At 49.7% G+C, this 15190-nt stretch overlaps 1 protein-coding gene across 1 annotated transcript in view; it reads right to left on the bottom strand.

The window, feature by feature from the left end:
• The window catches only part of DSCAM (DS cell adhesion molecule), a 632908-nt gene that overhangs the window by 528618 nt on the left and 89100 nt on the right, over positions 1–15190 (bottom strand). Inside the window, exon 3 of the mRNA XM_073360366.1 lies at positions 3683–3829. Coding sequence (XP_073216467.1) covers positions 3683–3829 — 147 coding nt within the window. The remainder of the gene's footprint in view (positions 1–3682; positions 3830–15190) is intronic.

The raw sequence follows: 15190 nt of genomic DNA, 5'->3' as shown, positions 1-15190 counted from the left end.
GCTAAAGTACTGTGATAGTAAACAGCAAACCCTACAATCATTCTAGTTAAACTGGACTGATGTTCCCTGCCTCCCTTTAACACTGGAACTGAGGCATTCATCAGAACAACTGTAATTAAACATAGACTTTATATTTAATCTGTACTGTGACCACCTCAGGAATCAGATTTTCTAAATTATTTTACATGATATGGCAAGATACGCTAAACCACCTTTTAAGGAGCATCAGTTTTAATGGATAGTTTTTACTTGCATTGTCAGTGCACATGAATTTTTTTTTCAGATATACTATTGTAGGATCAAGGCCATGATAAATGTATTAAGGCTTCATTTTTAATGGCTTGCTGTACGGTTTCTAAAACAAATAAGTTTCAGATGTAATGGCTTATTAGGGCAACCCACCCTATCCAGCTCATGGAAATGCAGTTCCGCCCTTTGTTTCTTCCAGGGACATAGCCAGGCTGGACTTAATGGAGGAACAAGCCACAGAGAGGAATGAATGGTGATACTGTACTGCTCTCCATGTATACAAGGATGCTTTGGGATGAGAAGATGATTTTTAATGGATGCAGCTTCATCAATTAAAAAAGTAAAAATTCCTATGAGAAAAAATGTTTAGGTCTGGTGGATCAGTAAAGGACCATTATTATGTTCCTACATAAGAACGGCCATACTGGGTCAGACCAAAGGTCCATCTAGCCCAGTATCCTGTCTTCCGACAGTGGCCAATGCCAGGTGCCCCTGGGGGAATGAACAGAACAGGTCATCCCCCGTCGCCCATTCCCAGCTTCTGGCAAACAGAGGCCAGGGACACCATCCCTTCCCATCCTGGCTAACAGCCATTCATGGACCTATCCTCCATGAATGTATCTAGTTCTTTCCTGAACCCTGTTATAGTCTTGGCCTTCACAACATCCTCTGGCAAGGAGTTCCACAGGTTGACTATGCATTGTGTGAAAAAAAAGACTTCCTTTTGTTTGTTTTAAACCTGCTGCCTATTAATTTCATTGGATGCTCCCTAGCTTTTGTGTTATGAAAAGGAGTAAATAACACTTCCTTATTTACTTTCTCCACACCAGTCATGATTTTATAGACCTCTATCATATCTTCCCTTAGTTATCTCTTTTCTAAACTGAAAAGTCCCAGTCTTATTAATAAAAAGAAAAGGAGTACTTGTGGCAACTTAGAGACTAACAAATTTATTTGAGCATAAGCTTTTGTGAGCTACAGCTCACTTCATCGGATGCATACTGTGGAAAGTTTAGAAGATCTTATTATATACACACAAAGCATGAAAAAATACCTCTTCCCACCCCACTCTCCTGCTGGTAATAGCTTATCTAAAGTGATCACTCTGCTTACAATGACAGGTTTCAGAGTAACAGCCGTGTTAGTCTGTATTCACATCCGATGAAGTGAGCTGTAGCTCACGAAAGCTTATGCTCAAATAAATTGGTTAGTCTCTAAGGTGCCACAAGTACTCCTTTTCTTTCTCCTTACAATGTGTATGATAATCAAGTTGGGCCATTTCCAACCCAAATCCAGGTTTTCTCAACACCCCCCCCCCACACACACACACACACTCACTCTCCTGCTGGTAATAGCTTATCCAAAGTGACCACTCTCCTTACATGCTGGAAATGGCCCAACTTGATTATCATACACATTGTAAGGAGAGTGATCACTTTAGATAAGCTATTACCAGCAGGAGAGTGGGGTGGGAGGAGGTATTTTTTCATGTTCCAATAGGGTGGAATCAGGCTGTGAGGAGACAAGTCATGTTGTGGTAATTTTTCAAGATGTTCTGAATTGATAATGGAGAATGAAGGAACTTTTAATATTAAATTATCTAATTTAAAGACTATTTTAAGATTAAGAGAAATTAATCAGAAACCCATGTAATTATATGTTTGGTCATTTTAATTGTATTACATATTCTTTTAACAGGTTACAATAATAATAAAAAAGATATTTGTAACAGTTAATGGCTCAATCCTGTTCTTTAATGCCTGAGCGCAAATCACATCATCATGTCAACTGCTGTGCTGTATCTGCGATCCCGAAGTCCCAACTACTATAAGTGGATCTGTGGAGACAGGTCCTTGTGTTCAAGGGGGGTCTGCATGGGTGCAGGTTTCTACCCATGAAGATCAGATCGTTGGATCACAGCCCACATAGAACAGACTAAAGTGGATTTAGTGCACTTAAAACTATACTGATATCTGTGGACAAGGTGACTGATCACTTAAAAATACTACATTTCTGTACCAAACAAGTCTATTTTCATATTGTCCCAAAAATATCTAAGAAGCGACAAAACCATTTAAGCAATAGATTTGCCAGAGACAGGAAGTCAAGTTTAGAACACAAGGTATATAGAAACAAAGAATTCCATTTCTATCAGCACCACATTTATCCAAAACAGAGGGGTGGTTAACCTAGTGGAGGAACTTACAATCTTTAACTCATTTCAGCATATACTGTAGCATAGTATAAACACATTCTTAATAATACAATGCACTGACATTTAGCTCTGATTATTGTCCCCTTGCTGCAATACTCAACAGCTGTACTTTCACATCCTGTGCATGTACCTCATTTACTTGAGCATATAATAGCAGATGTTTATGTTTAACCACATAATACACATTTCAGTTGTAGTACAGCAACATGCACTTTCCATACGATACAGTCTGTATACAGAATATATTGTTCTATGGATTTCTTACATACTATTATATTATATATTATATTATATATATTATAGAAAATGTTGGATTGCTACAGTGAACTCCTGGCTCCCCTGAAGTCAATGGTAGGGCTCCCACCATTGACTTCAACGGGGCCAGGATTTCACTCCTAGACCTCAGTTTGGGAGGTTAAATCAGGTTAATGGGATTTTTTTTAAAGGGATCTTTGCTGCCTCTATACATACTTTCAGTACATACTGTAGGTGTTTTGTGGAGCCCTAACTAGATAATTCAATTATTTGCATGACAGTTTGCAGTTTTCCAATGGCAAAGTAATTTTTCTTTATACACAGCAGTGCAGATAGTTCTTTTTATAAACATACAGTTTAACTTCAATATATGCATAAATATATTTGGCATCCATCAAAGATTTTATTATATTATGTCTGTGGATAGTATATAAGCTTTCACACTGTGAAAGCTTCCAAATATTGTCTATAGGCATACCTGGTACAAAAATATTATTGAAATATAGGAGTCAATCGCACATATCATTTAAAACAACCAAAATAAATGTAACACAAGATTTCTTTTACTCCATAACTAACTTCACCACTAGAAAACCCAATCACAACCCAACAAATAGATTATGACACTCAAAACAAAAAAATTCTATGGCAAACAGAATTTCCTTTAAAAAAAAAACATCAAGTCAACACTATGCCACAATGCCAAGAAATTCTGATTTCATGTCTGGAATAAAACAAAATACATGTTAATTCCCCTGGGAGGAAGCTAAAAAAAGCCAGAGCTGTCTCAAAGCTTCAAGTCACACCTAATCACGAGGATGCATCAGAGCTACATGTGCTATACATTAATTACAGTGGAAAGATGAAATATCATTCAGCTATAATCAACACAAAGGAACCATTGAGCATTATGGAAAACACAGAAACCATATCCACTAGGGAAAGAAAGCCATTAAAGCCTACCTGAGACAAGTGAGACTGTGTCTTTCTCCCAAGAGACAACAGTGATGTATGCCTCCACAGAGGAGGGGATAATGCACTTGAAGACCGCTACATTGCCTCTCATGGCTTTCTGGTCCTCCACACGAACTGTGTAGGGTTCCCGTAAAACTAAAATGGAAGAATAGTGAGTTTTTGTTAGTGAGGGAGATGGTAAAGCCAATGTAGAATTAAATAGAAAGAAGTCCTGTCTGGAAAGGCAGATGGGTATCATTTTCCCAAGGACTGAATGTAGACAACACATTTCCTCAACCTTTATAAAGGAAATCAGAAGATGAGCTCATGCCCATCAGCCCTTTCACTTTCACATGCCTTACAGCAGGCTTAGTCAAAGCCACAAACCCAAAATGTTGGGATTGTGCCCTGCTGCAGTTCTTGCATTGGTCTTTCACAATTCACCCAGGATAAAGACAAATTAGGCAGGCAAGTAAAATATTATTAGACTTTCTTCATCCTAACGGCAAGGGTAAGAAAGTAAATTTTGTGTCTTGGCTGGTAAATCTGAAATAATTTTACACTGCTGATCTGAAGGGTCTCCCTGAAAAAACTCCAAGATCCTCTTGCTTACTCCAATACTATACTATACCGCATCACATTTCAATGTTCATCCTCCAGTTAATTCATGGTGTAAGGGGAAAATCATTTTCCAAGAGAAACAGTCTCCACATGTGTGACAGGTTTCAGTCGGTCCTCCGAGCCCCTAGGGGCGATGGAGAGCTATGATCCCACTGGCAGGCCTCAGTCACACCTTTCGGGCACTGGGGAATTAGCGTGGAAGGTGTGCCGGCCGGAGTCTGCAGCGTGCCCCTCAGGCAGGGGAGCGCCGGCATGAGGCTGTAGCGCGCCCCTCAGGCAGGGGAGTGCCGGGGTAGGGGAACTCAGGCCCATCCGACTCCACTGCGTTTCAGCCCCTGGGCCCGGTCAGTGGCGGGAGGCAAAGTTCCTGCCGCTTGGTCAGCAGGGCCATCCGCGCCCGCTGACCAAACACACCCACCACACGGTGCCGTTCTGCCCCTGGGCTACTTCCTACCCAGCCTCTCCGGCGGGTCTCTCCGGTCGCTCCAGCTCGTCCGGGTATTGCGCAGCTGGCAGCTCCAGCTCCCCCTCTGTGTCGGACTCACGCCGGCCCGGGCTGCAGCAGGGCCCCTCCAGGTCCTCCGGGTATTCAGCGGCTGGCAGTCCTGGTTGCCACAGGCCTTCCTCCTGGTCCGGTTCCTCCTTGCCCAGGGCCTCTCCTGGGTCAGCAGCAAGATCGCGAGGGAGCAGCCTGCGTCTGTCTCCCTCCCTGGTGCTGTCCTCACTGGGCAAAGGGCCCCACCCTTTGTACTTCCTGTCCCACCCCTCCCCTTCCGGGGATTGGTGGAAGCTTGGCCTGGCCCCACCCACTCAGGCTGAGAGGGTGGCTCTTTACCCTCTGGTTCGGAGGGGAGCCACCCTGGCACCCTACATACCCCACCCCTCAAATCCAGCTCCCGATCTTCGGAGCTGGCGTCCTCACCCTCTCCGAGGCGGGATAGGAAATCCGCATTGGCATGGTCTCGTCCCGCCCAATGGTGAATCATGAAGGCATAGGGCTGCAGAGCAAGATACCACCGCATCAGCCTGGCATTACTGTCCTTCATCTTATTAAGCCACTTTAGGGGTGCGTGGTCCGTAACCAGTATAAAGGGGACCCCGAGGAGGTAGTAGCGGAGAGCATTGACTGCCCACTTAACGGCTAGGGCTTCTTTCTCCACGACGGAGCAGTTCCATTCTCTGGGAAACAGCTTCCGACTGAGGTAAACAATCGGGTGTTCCTCCCCCTCCACCTCCTGCGAGAGGACCGCCCCAAGCCCGACGCCTGAGGCATCAGTCTGAACAATAAAGTCACGATGAAAGTCAGGGCTGAAGAGTATTGGATCGCTACACAACCGTTCTTTGATGGTTCGAAAGGCCGTCTCGCACTCATCAGACCAATGCATCTGGCGGGGACTGTCCTTGGTCAAGAGCTCCGTTAGCGGGGCCGTAATGCTTACGAAGTGGGGTACAAACTGCCGGTAATAACCAGCTAAGCCCAAAAATTGACGCACTTGCCTCTTCGTGGTCGGCACCGGACATTCCTGGAGTGCTTGGACTTTCCCGATGAGGGGGCGGACCTGTCCCCGGCCCAAGGTGTACCCCAGGTAAGTGGTTTCCTCTCACCCGATTCGGAATTTTTTTGGATTGGCCGTAAGCCCGGCTGCGCGGAGGTCCCGGAGGACTGCCACTACTTGGTTAAGATGTTCCTCCCAGTTATTGCCATAGATGAGCACATCGTCCAGGTAGGCCGCAGCGTACTTCGTGTGGGGTTGCATCACCCAGTCCATCAAACGCTGGAAGGTTGCCGGGGCCCCATGTAGGCCAAAAGGCATCCGGGTGAAATGGTATAACCCTGAAGGGGTGGCAAACGTGGTCTTCTCCTTGGACCTGGGATCCAAGGGGATCTGCCAGTACCCTTTTGTGAGATCTAAAGTGGTGATATAACAGGCCTCCCCAAGCCAGTCGAGGAGCTCATCGACGTGGGGCTTCGGGTAGGCGTCAAATTTTGAGATGGCGTTTACCCTCCTGAAGTCAATGCAAAACTGCCGGCTCCCATCTGGCTTTGGTACGAGGACGACGGGGCTCCGCCACTCACTCTGGGAGAGCTCAATAACACCCAGCTCCAACATCGCCTGGACTTCTTCCTCTACGGCCTCCCGCATTCGCCTAGGCAATGGCCGGGTTGTCTCTCGGACCACCACCCCGGGTTCCGTCTGGATCACATGGTAGGTGAGCGTAGTCTGCCCGGGTTTCGTGGTGAACATCTTAGGGAATGCCCTTACTAAGCAGAGTGCCTGTTCTTGCTGCTCGATGGTGAGTGTCTCTGCAAGCTGGGGCTCACCATTTTCCGACTCCTCGGGCGGTTGGGACCCCAGTTCTGGTTTGGGGGGATATGGGGCAATGAGGAGCCCTTCCCGGTCCTGCCAGGGTTTTAAGAGGTTTACATGATAAATCTGTTTTTCCTTATGGCGGCCAGGTTGCCGAATCTCATAGGTTACTGGCCCTACCTGGCGGAGGACCTCATACGGACCCTGCCAGCGGGCAAAAAGCTTTGATTCCTCTGAGGGGAGCAGGAGGAGTACTCGGTCCCCTGGCCCAAATGATCGAGCCTGGGTGCCCCGATTGTAGTGCTGCTCCTGGACTCTTTGGGCGATGTTTAAGTTCTCCCTCGCAAGCTCGCCCGCCCGCGCCAACCGCCCCTGCAGTTGTAAGACGTATTGCAAGAGACCCTGTGTTGCGGATGGGTTGTGTTCCCAAGTCTCCCTCAAGAGGTCCAACACCCCGCGGGGTCGCCACCCATAGAGGAGCTCAAACGGGGAGAACTTCGTGGACGCCTGTGGGACTTCTCAAATTGCCAGTAGCAAAGGAGGGAGCAGCTGGTCCCACTGGTGGAGGTCCTGGGTGGGGAAACGTCACAACATTCCCTTCAGGGTCCGGTTAAACCGTTCGACTATTCCGTCAGTCTGGGGATGGTAGACCGAGGTCTGCAATTTCTTAATCCCCAATAGGGCACATACCTGGCGGAACAGCTTAGACGTGAAGTTGTTCCCTTGATCAGTTAGTATCTCCCGTGGAAGGCCCACCCTTGTGAAGATCTTCACGAGCTCCGCTGCGATAGTGCGGGCGCTGATACTTCTTAAGGGGACGGCCTCAGGGAAGCGGGTGGCGTAGTCCATCAGGACAAAGATGTATTGATGGCCTGCCTTACTTTTTGGAAAAGGCCCGACCAGGTCCATTGCTACTCGCTCAAATGGTACACCTACGACTGGTAACGGGACCAGGGGGGCCTTCCGTACCCCTGCCAGGGCTGGATGCTGGCAGTCCGGGCACGACGCACAGTAATTCTTCACCTCACGGTGGACGCCAGGCCAGAAGAACCTGGCCAGGACCCTGGCCCCGGTTTTTTCCTGCCCTAAATGGCCGGCATGTCATGTGCAAGCTTCAGGACAGCCCGACGATGAATGCGGGGGACCACGAGTTGGGTCCGGACCTCTTGGGTCTGGGGGTCTCGGTCAAGGCGGTAGAGCCGCTCGTGGTTGAGTTCAAACCGGGGCCATTGGGTGGTGCGCCGCGCCTCCACGACCTCACCATCCACCCGGGCCAGCTGCTCATAGGCAAACCGGAGCGTAGGGTCCTCCCTTTGATCCCGGCTAAAGTCCACCAGGTCAGGAGGGGGACCAGCCATTTCCAGGCCATCCGGTGCGGGGGTGGGACCCGGGTCAGCTCCAGGGTCGGAGCTCGAGTCAGGTCCTGTCTTCCTCTCAGGCGGGGCTCCCTCGAACGCCTCTTTGGTGGGTAGGGAATGGAGCACCCCGATGAAGTCTGGCCTGTCACGGCCCAGGATCACGGGATAGGTAAGGGATGACGCCACCGCCGCATTCATTAACTGAGTTGCTCCGTTCACCGTGATGGGGACCCGAACCGTGGGGTACGATTTTACGTCTCCATGGATGCACTGAATCCGTACTTCCCCAATGGTCCGCTTGGTGTCCGAGAAGAGTGCCTGGCAGACGACAGTCTGCCCACAGCCTGAAACAACTAGACCCACCACAGGGACCCCGGCAACTTCCATGGGAGCTGTCAGTTTGGCCACGGAGGGCAGACGGGCCCGTCGCTCCCCGGCGTACACCACGCCAAAGTTGCAGTCCATTGCAGGACAGCCCCATTGCAGATGACCATGCTCGCCACATCGGAAACAAGGTCCTACCTCTGGGTGCGCCGGCCGCATGGGGGCACCAGTGGGGCTGCAGAGTGGACGGGGGCCCGATGGTCGGGTTAAGTGTCCAGGGCCGGAGAGTGGCATGGACTCGAGGCGTCGGGAAAACTCGGCCCTGCTGCCATCTGGTCGTCGGGTGCGGTGGGGTGCGTTGGTTTGGGAGGTGGGCCCCCTCTGTTCAAGTTTCTGTGCGTTTGGTCTAGGGTTTGGGGGGTGGGCGGCCGGTCCTGTCGCGGCCTCTGCCTCGAGGAAGTCCTCCATAAGCGTGACGGCCGTGCTCAGACTTTGTGGCCGATGCCACAACACCCAAGCCCTCCCCTGAGGTGGGAGAATGTGCACGAATTGTTCGAGGATGACCTGTTCAGTCACCTCAGCTGCGGTTCGACGCTCGGGTTGGAGCCATCGGGTACCTGCGTCCTTCAGTTCCTGGGCCACAGCCCGGGGTCTGGCGCCCGGTGGGTAGACCTTTTCCTGAAACCGTCACCGAAAAGTCTCCGGGGTAATGTCGAAGGCATCCAAGATAGCTGTTTTCACTCGAGCATAAATGCGGGCCTCATCATCTGGGAGCCCACAGTAAGCCTTCTGGGCCAGCCCCGTCAGATATGGGGCGAGGAGTGTCGCCCATTGGTCGGGCGCCCAACCAGCCACTGAGGCAACCCGCTCAAAGGTCACTAGATAGGCCTCCGGGTAATCCTCCGGCCCCATCTTGGCCAGACGGATCGGTGGGGCGGAAGGGGTTGGGGTGGCTGCCCGCTCCGGTTGAGCACCACCATGGCCCAGCCACAGGGTTGCAAGCTGCTGGAAGCATTGGGTTTCTTGTTCCTGGTGCTGGGCCCCCAGGGTTTGAAGCAACTGCTGCTGGTGGGCGCCCAGCTGCTGTACAAGTTGGTGCTGCTGCTGTTGCTGGCTCTCAGCCAGGAACTTGATAAGCCTTTCCATCTCCATCGTTCCAGGAGGGGAGCTTCAGAGGCCCCCTCGCACTAACCCCTTTCTGCAGGGATAGGGATCGCCTGCTCGCATTCTCCACCAATTCTGACAGGTTTCAGTCAGTCCTCTGAGCCCCTAAGGGGCGATGGAGAGCTGTGGTCCCACTGGCAGGCCTCAGTCACACCTTTCGGGCACTGGGGAATTAGCGGGGAAGGTGTGCCGGCCGGAGTCTGCAGCGCGCCCCTCAGGCAGGGGAGTGCCGGCATGAGGCTGTAGTGCGCCCCTCAGGCAGGGGAGTGCCGGGGTAGGGGAACTCAGGCCCATCCGACTCCACTGCGTTCCAGCCCCTGGGCCCGGTCAGTGGCGGGAGGCAAAGTTCCTGCCGCTTGGTCAGCAGGGCCGTCCGCACCCCGCTGACCAAACACACCCACCACACGGTGCCGTTCTGCCCCTGGGCTACTTCCTACCCGGTCTCTCCGGCGGGTCTGTCCGGTCGCTCCAGCTCGTCCGGGTATTGCGCTGCTGGCAGCTCCAGCTCCCCCTCTGTGTCGGACTCACGCCAGCCCGGGTTACAGCCTGGCCCCTCCAGGTCCTCCGGGTATTCAGCGGCTGGCAGTCCTGGTTGCCACAGGCCTTCCTCCCGGTCCGGTTCCTCCTTGCCCAGGGCCTCTCCTGGGTCAGCAGCAAGATCGCGAGGGAGCAGCCAGCAGCCTGCGTCTGTCTCCTTCCCTGGTGCTCTCCTCACTGGGCAAAGGGCCCCACCCTTTGTACTTCCTTTCCCATCCCTCCCCTTCCGGGGATTGACGGAAGCTTGGCCTGGCCCCACCCACTCAGGCTGAGAGGGTGGCTCTTTACCCTCTGGTTCAGAGGGGAGCCACCCTGGCTCCCTACAACATGAAAAAAAAATGATGCTCTGTCTCATGCCAGTTTGTTTAGGTTTTTATAGCACACTTCCTTCAGAAGCTGAGCATTCTACTTTACCAGAGGGAGCACAGGCTCCCCCAATACTGGTGGGAAGTTCCCAAATGGTGGTTCCGTTGAATTAAGCTGCCAACCTTCTCTTGGTGCAAGGATAAGTGGGACAACCAGAAGGATGGGAGAGAGGAATTTAGGATGGAGGGGAGAGAGAAGGGTCGAAGGTGCTAACCATGGAATCAACAGAGATGAGTGAGAAGTAAGGAAGAAGGGTGCTCAAATTTGCAGAGAAATGAAGCGTGTTAATAGACTGAAAGTCTCAAAGGTTGAGCAGAAAAGTGGGGGAGGAGGTGGAGTGGGCAATACTGAAAGAAATAAAGTAGTGATCAGAAAAGAAAAACTCTGATAGTGAAATACGTTAGTGGGAACAGTACTAGTGACCCTCCTGGCAGCTGGGAGAATTGATCCAGAGATGAAAGTCAAAGGAAGATGGTAGGGAGTGGAAGAGGCAACAGCATCTACCAGATCAATACGACAGGTGAGAATTTCTGGAGTAGGGGGTGGAAGATAAATGGGAGAAGAGGAAATCCAGGCACTGTAATCAATGAAAAATAGAGATGAGAAGCCTGTGGACAGTAACTAACAGGAGAGGGAGATAGAGATTAATGCCTGATGGAGTACAGTTCAGAAGTGGAAAAGGTGGGAAGTGGCATGAGTGAGACAGTAGGAGCTCAATATCACCACTGCTCCATATCTGGGCTGTGTGAGAAGAGACCGCTACAAGGACGCAACTACAAAAGGGGTGTTGGAGAAGGGGGAAGCCAGTTTCAGTGAATACAAAGAGAGATGAAGGAGCAAGAGGCAAAGCGGCCACGCAGGTCTAGAAGTCATCATTACCCATGACAATAATTTCAGTGCCCTAAGGTAATCAAGTCAGTAGAGCTATGGGACCGTTGTATAGAAACTTCCTTTATTCCCACTGCAGAACAAAACAAAAACAAAAAACTAAACAAAAAAAATTCACTGAGAGCAAAACTTAAGTATAAACACACTCACTCTAAGTGGGTGTGGCTGTATTTGCTTCCCAGCATTTGGATGTATATTTCTGGAATAAAAGAACAGGAGGACTTGTGGCACCTTAGAGACTAACCAATTTATTTGAGCATGAGCTTTCGTGAGCTACAGCTCACTTCATCGGATGCATGCCGTGGAAACTGCAGCAGGCTTTATTTATACACAGAGAATATGAAAAAATACCTCCTCCCACCCCACTGTCCTGCTGGTAATAGCTTATCTAAAGTGATCATCAGGTGGGCCATTTCCAGCACAAATCCAGGTTTTCTCACCTTCAACCCCCCCACACAAATTCACTCTCCTGCTGGTGATAGCCCATCCAAAGTGACAACTCTTTACACAATGTGCATAATAAAGAAGCCATGGATTCATAAAATGGTGACCTCTTTACAACTGCTCCAAAAAAACCTTGTATATGGCCAGATTCAAATGGTAAGGTAAGCATAGTGAAGGGTTTAAAATTACAGTGCAACCACCTGCTCATGAACAGGAAAGTTTTTTTTTTTTTTTAGTTTTACAATCTGCATAGACAATTATATAGTTTAAAGGTTAACAGGTCTAAAAATAAATCAAAATTAAGTATTAAGAGAAGATGGCACCATTAACCTATATATTACTGATTATAAATAATGAGGCAAAGTTACTAACTCTGATCACAGACTTGCTGGATTGTTACTGTTCTCTTACAGTTGCAACCTTGGAACGCCTCTTCCCTTGTGAAGAAGCCAGCTACCGTCTTTCCATGCTCCAGTGAAGAGCTCGCAAAGCACAAGCATCTCCTTCTTTATGTGGCTAACTGTCTCCTACCACTAATGCTTCAGGGATAGCTCGCAGAGCATGGGCTATTTTGAGAAGGTATCATGACACAATATTATGAACAGGGCTAATGCAAGCTGATTCACATTTTTTCTGAACTACTTGTACAGTTACAAAAACCTGTCATGTCATTAAAAAAGCCACTTCCAGGGCAATTGTTCCAAGAAGCAAACATACACAAACACCTGTAAATCAATGAAACTTGACAGAGGCAGAACTAATCTCATTTCCTCAATCCCTTGCTGGGGAGACTTACAGTATGTGGACCTTGACATTTTGGCATATGGGAAGGGAGAGGGCACACGTTCATCAGATTTCCAAACCAAACCATTACTCTTTGGAATTTGCAATATCCAAGGAGGTTGAGACAGATCACAAAAGTAATTATTCAATCCCAAACTGCATGAGACAGTTCTTGTTTGTGTACATGCACTAACTTTTTTGTTTTATGCATTCACAATGTTGCTAAGCCTCATGATTTTTATCACGAGCCTTGTGATTTTTGCTGTTTTTCTTAAAGCCCAGATCCCAGAGTCATTTGATTGCATGAGACTCATCTTTCATGGGGAAAAAAAAAATTCTCTAGCTTTCACTGTTGCTTGGGGGAAAAAAAAACACTTGAAAGCAAGATGGACCTACCTCCATTTACCCCCGCTGAGGATCTGGCCCAGAAAGTTTATCTACATTATGTGCAAAGCCAAAACAATTTCAGCTCAACCATCCCCTTTGAGCACCTCCACCATCCACAAAAATCCACAGGGTAGCTGCCGGACAGGCTAAGTTTTCCTCCAGGGATTTCCTGCAATGGATGTCAGGGATTCATTGCCTCTCCTGACCAGTCAGGGTCTAGCTTTGTGTCAGGCTATTCCATTAGTCACATGTCTAGCTCTAAGAAGTCCTCTAATTGGCTGGGAAAGAGGGCACTGCACCCACTTTATGCGGAGCTAGGGTAGAGCAAAGAGCCACTCCAGCTTTCATCCTGCTTGCAGCAGGGTTTCTCTCTACCTGCTGTGGGGTACGACTTAGACCCAGTCGTTGGTCCTTTTCTCAGGATACTGCATTTAATTACCAAATAGAAAGCATTTTTATGTTGACTAATCACTGCATTCTCTTTTCTGCCGTGGCCAAGTCAGAATCATTTTCAGGCTTCCATATGATCCAGCATTTTGTGTCAGAACTTTTGGGGGACTGTGTATTCTTTGCCAAAACTTACATTTTGTCATCTCTTTGCTCTCTTCATAACAGGATATGCAGAGGCCACACTGGTAGCTGGGATCCAAGTAACTGTGTTTACTAACTATATACAAATATACAAGGCCTTGCTATCTGTACCCACTGCTACTCTGGCAGCGTTCTGACGGCTCCTGCAATAGAAAATAGGGAGGCCCACTAGAGGGCTCCCCAACTATTTATAGCAGAGGTGGGCAAACTCTGGCGGCCCACGGGACCATTCTGCCTGGCCCCTGAGCTCCTAACCCAGGAGGCTAGCCCCCGGCCCCTCCCCTGCTGTTCCCCCGCAGCCTCAGCTCACTGTGCCGCTGGTGCAATGCTCCGGGCAGCGGGGCAGCAAGCTCCTGGGGCAGTGCAGCTGCAGAGCCCGGCCTGACCCGGTGCTCTGTGCTGCGCGGTGCGTGGCTGGCTCCAGCTGGGCAGCGCGGCTGTAGCACCGGCAGGGAGTGGGGCAGGGAGTGGGGAAGGGGAGTTGAATAGAGAGCAGGGTGGTTCGCGGGGTGGTCAGGGGCCAGGGTGTGGATAGGGGTCGGGGCGGTCAGAGAGCGGGGAACAGGGGGGTTGAATGGGGGCAGGGGTTCTGGGGGCAGTCAGAGAGAAGGGGTGGTTGGGTGGAGCACGGGTTCCGGGGGGGCAGTCAGGAGGGAGAGGGGAGTTGGATGGGGCAGTGGGGGGCAGTTAGGGGTGGGGGGTCCAGGGACAGTCAGGGGACAGAGAGCAGGGGGGGGTGGATGGGGTAGGGGTCCTGGGGAGCCGTCAGGGAACGGGGATGAGGCAGAAGTCCCAGGGGGGCTGTCAGAGGGCGAGAAGCGGGGGTGGGGTTGAATAGGGGGTGGGGGCCAGGCCACGCCTGCCGTTTGGGGTGGCACAGCCTCCCCTAACTGGCCCTCCATACAATTTCTGAAACCCGATGCGGCCCTCAGGACAAAAAGTTTCCCCACCCCCGGTTTATAGGGATATCACCCAGTTCCTATACATTGCAAATACATTATCCAGTTTCTGTAGGGATAGTAAGGAGGGGTATATATCTCCCAGAATTGTGGGACTGGGCATATCCCTGGGACTGAGACTGAATGGTGGAGATAGCCTGGTATCTGGCTCAATGGCCGCTCTAATACTCTTGAAATTTGTTGGTGAGGAAGAGAGGGGATTTGTGATTTGTGTATGCAAGCCCGGTTGGACTGGGCTGTTTATCAGGATGGAAAACTGTTTTGACCGTGGGGAGAATGAGTGAAATATGGCTGGGCAGAAGCTGCAGCCATCCTTTGCAGAGGGTATAGTTATTCCCTTCTTTCCTTTGCTTATGCTCTTGATGTTTGTTTATTTAGCAAAATTGCTGTCTTTGTGCCACAGACTATCCTTAGATTCTAAGGTGGTGTCTTGGTGATCCCACAAGCCACAGAGGGAACAGAAAAATGGTTGCACATTCAAGTACCTATTTGCACAATTACTTCTTAATATACACCTATATACCTGTGGAGGTATGCACACATTTTCAGCTGCTTCATAGGTCCCTGCAGCTGCGTGGACCTCATTGCATCAGAGCCTTAGTTAGCACGGGTTTCAAGATACAGTCTTCTTTAGGCAGTCACATTAGTGTATCCACAAAAGAATTGCAAATTGATTAACTAATATTTGAATATTTAAGCATCATTAGCATGCAAAATTTTATGAGGAAACCACCCAACACTTTAGTGTTTCTGCTTAAAAGAAGCTCCAGAAAAGAACTGCAAAAA

Source organism: Lepidochelys kempii, chromosome 1 (genome assembly GCF_965140265.1).
Source record: "Lepidochelys kempii isolate rLepKem1 chromosome 1, rLepKem1.hap2, whole genome shotgun sequence".
In the NCBI taxonomy this organism is placed as follows: domain Eukaryota; kingdom Metazoa; phylum Chordata; order Testudines; family Cheloniidae; genus Lepidochelys; species Lepidochelys kempii.
Note: the sequence above shows the minus strand (reverse complement) of the source record. Positions and strands in the feature narration are given on the sequence as shown.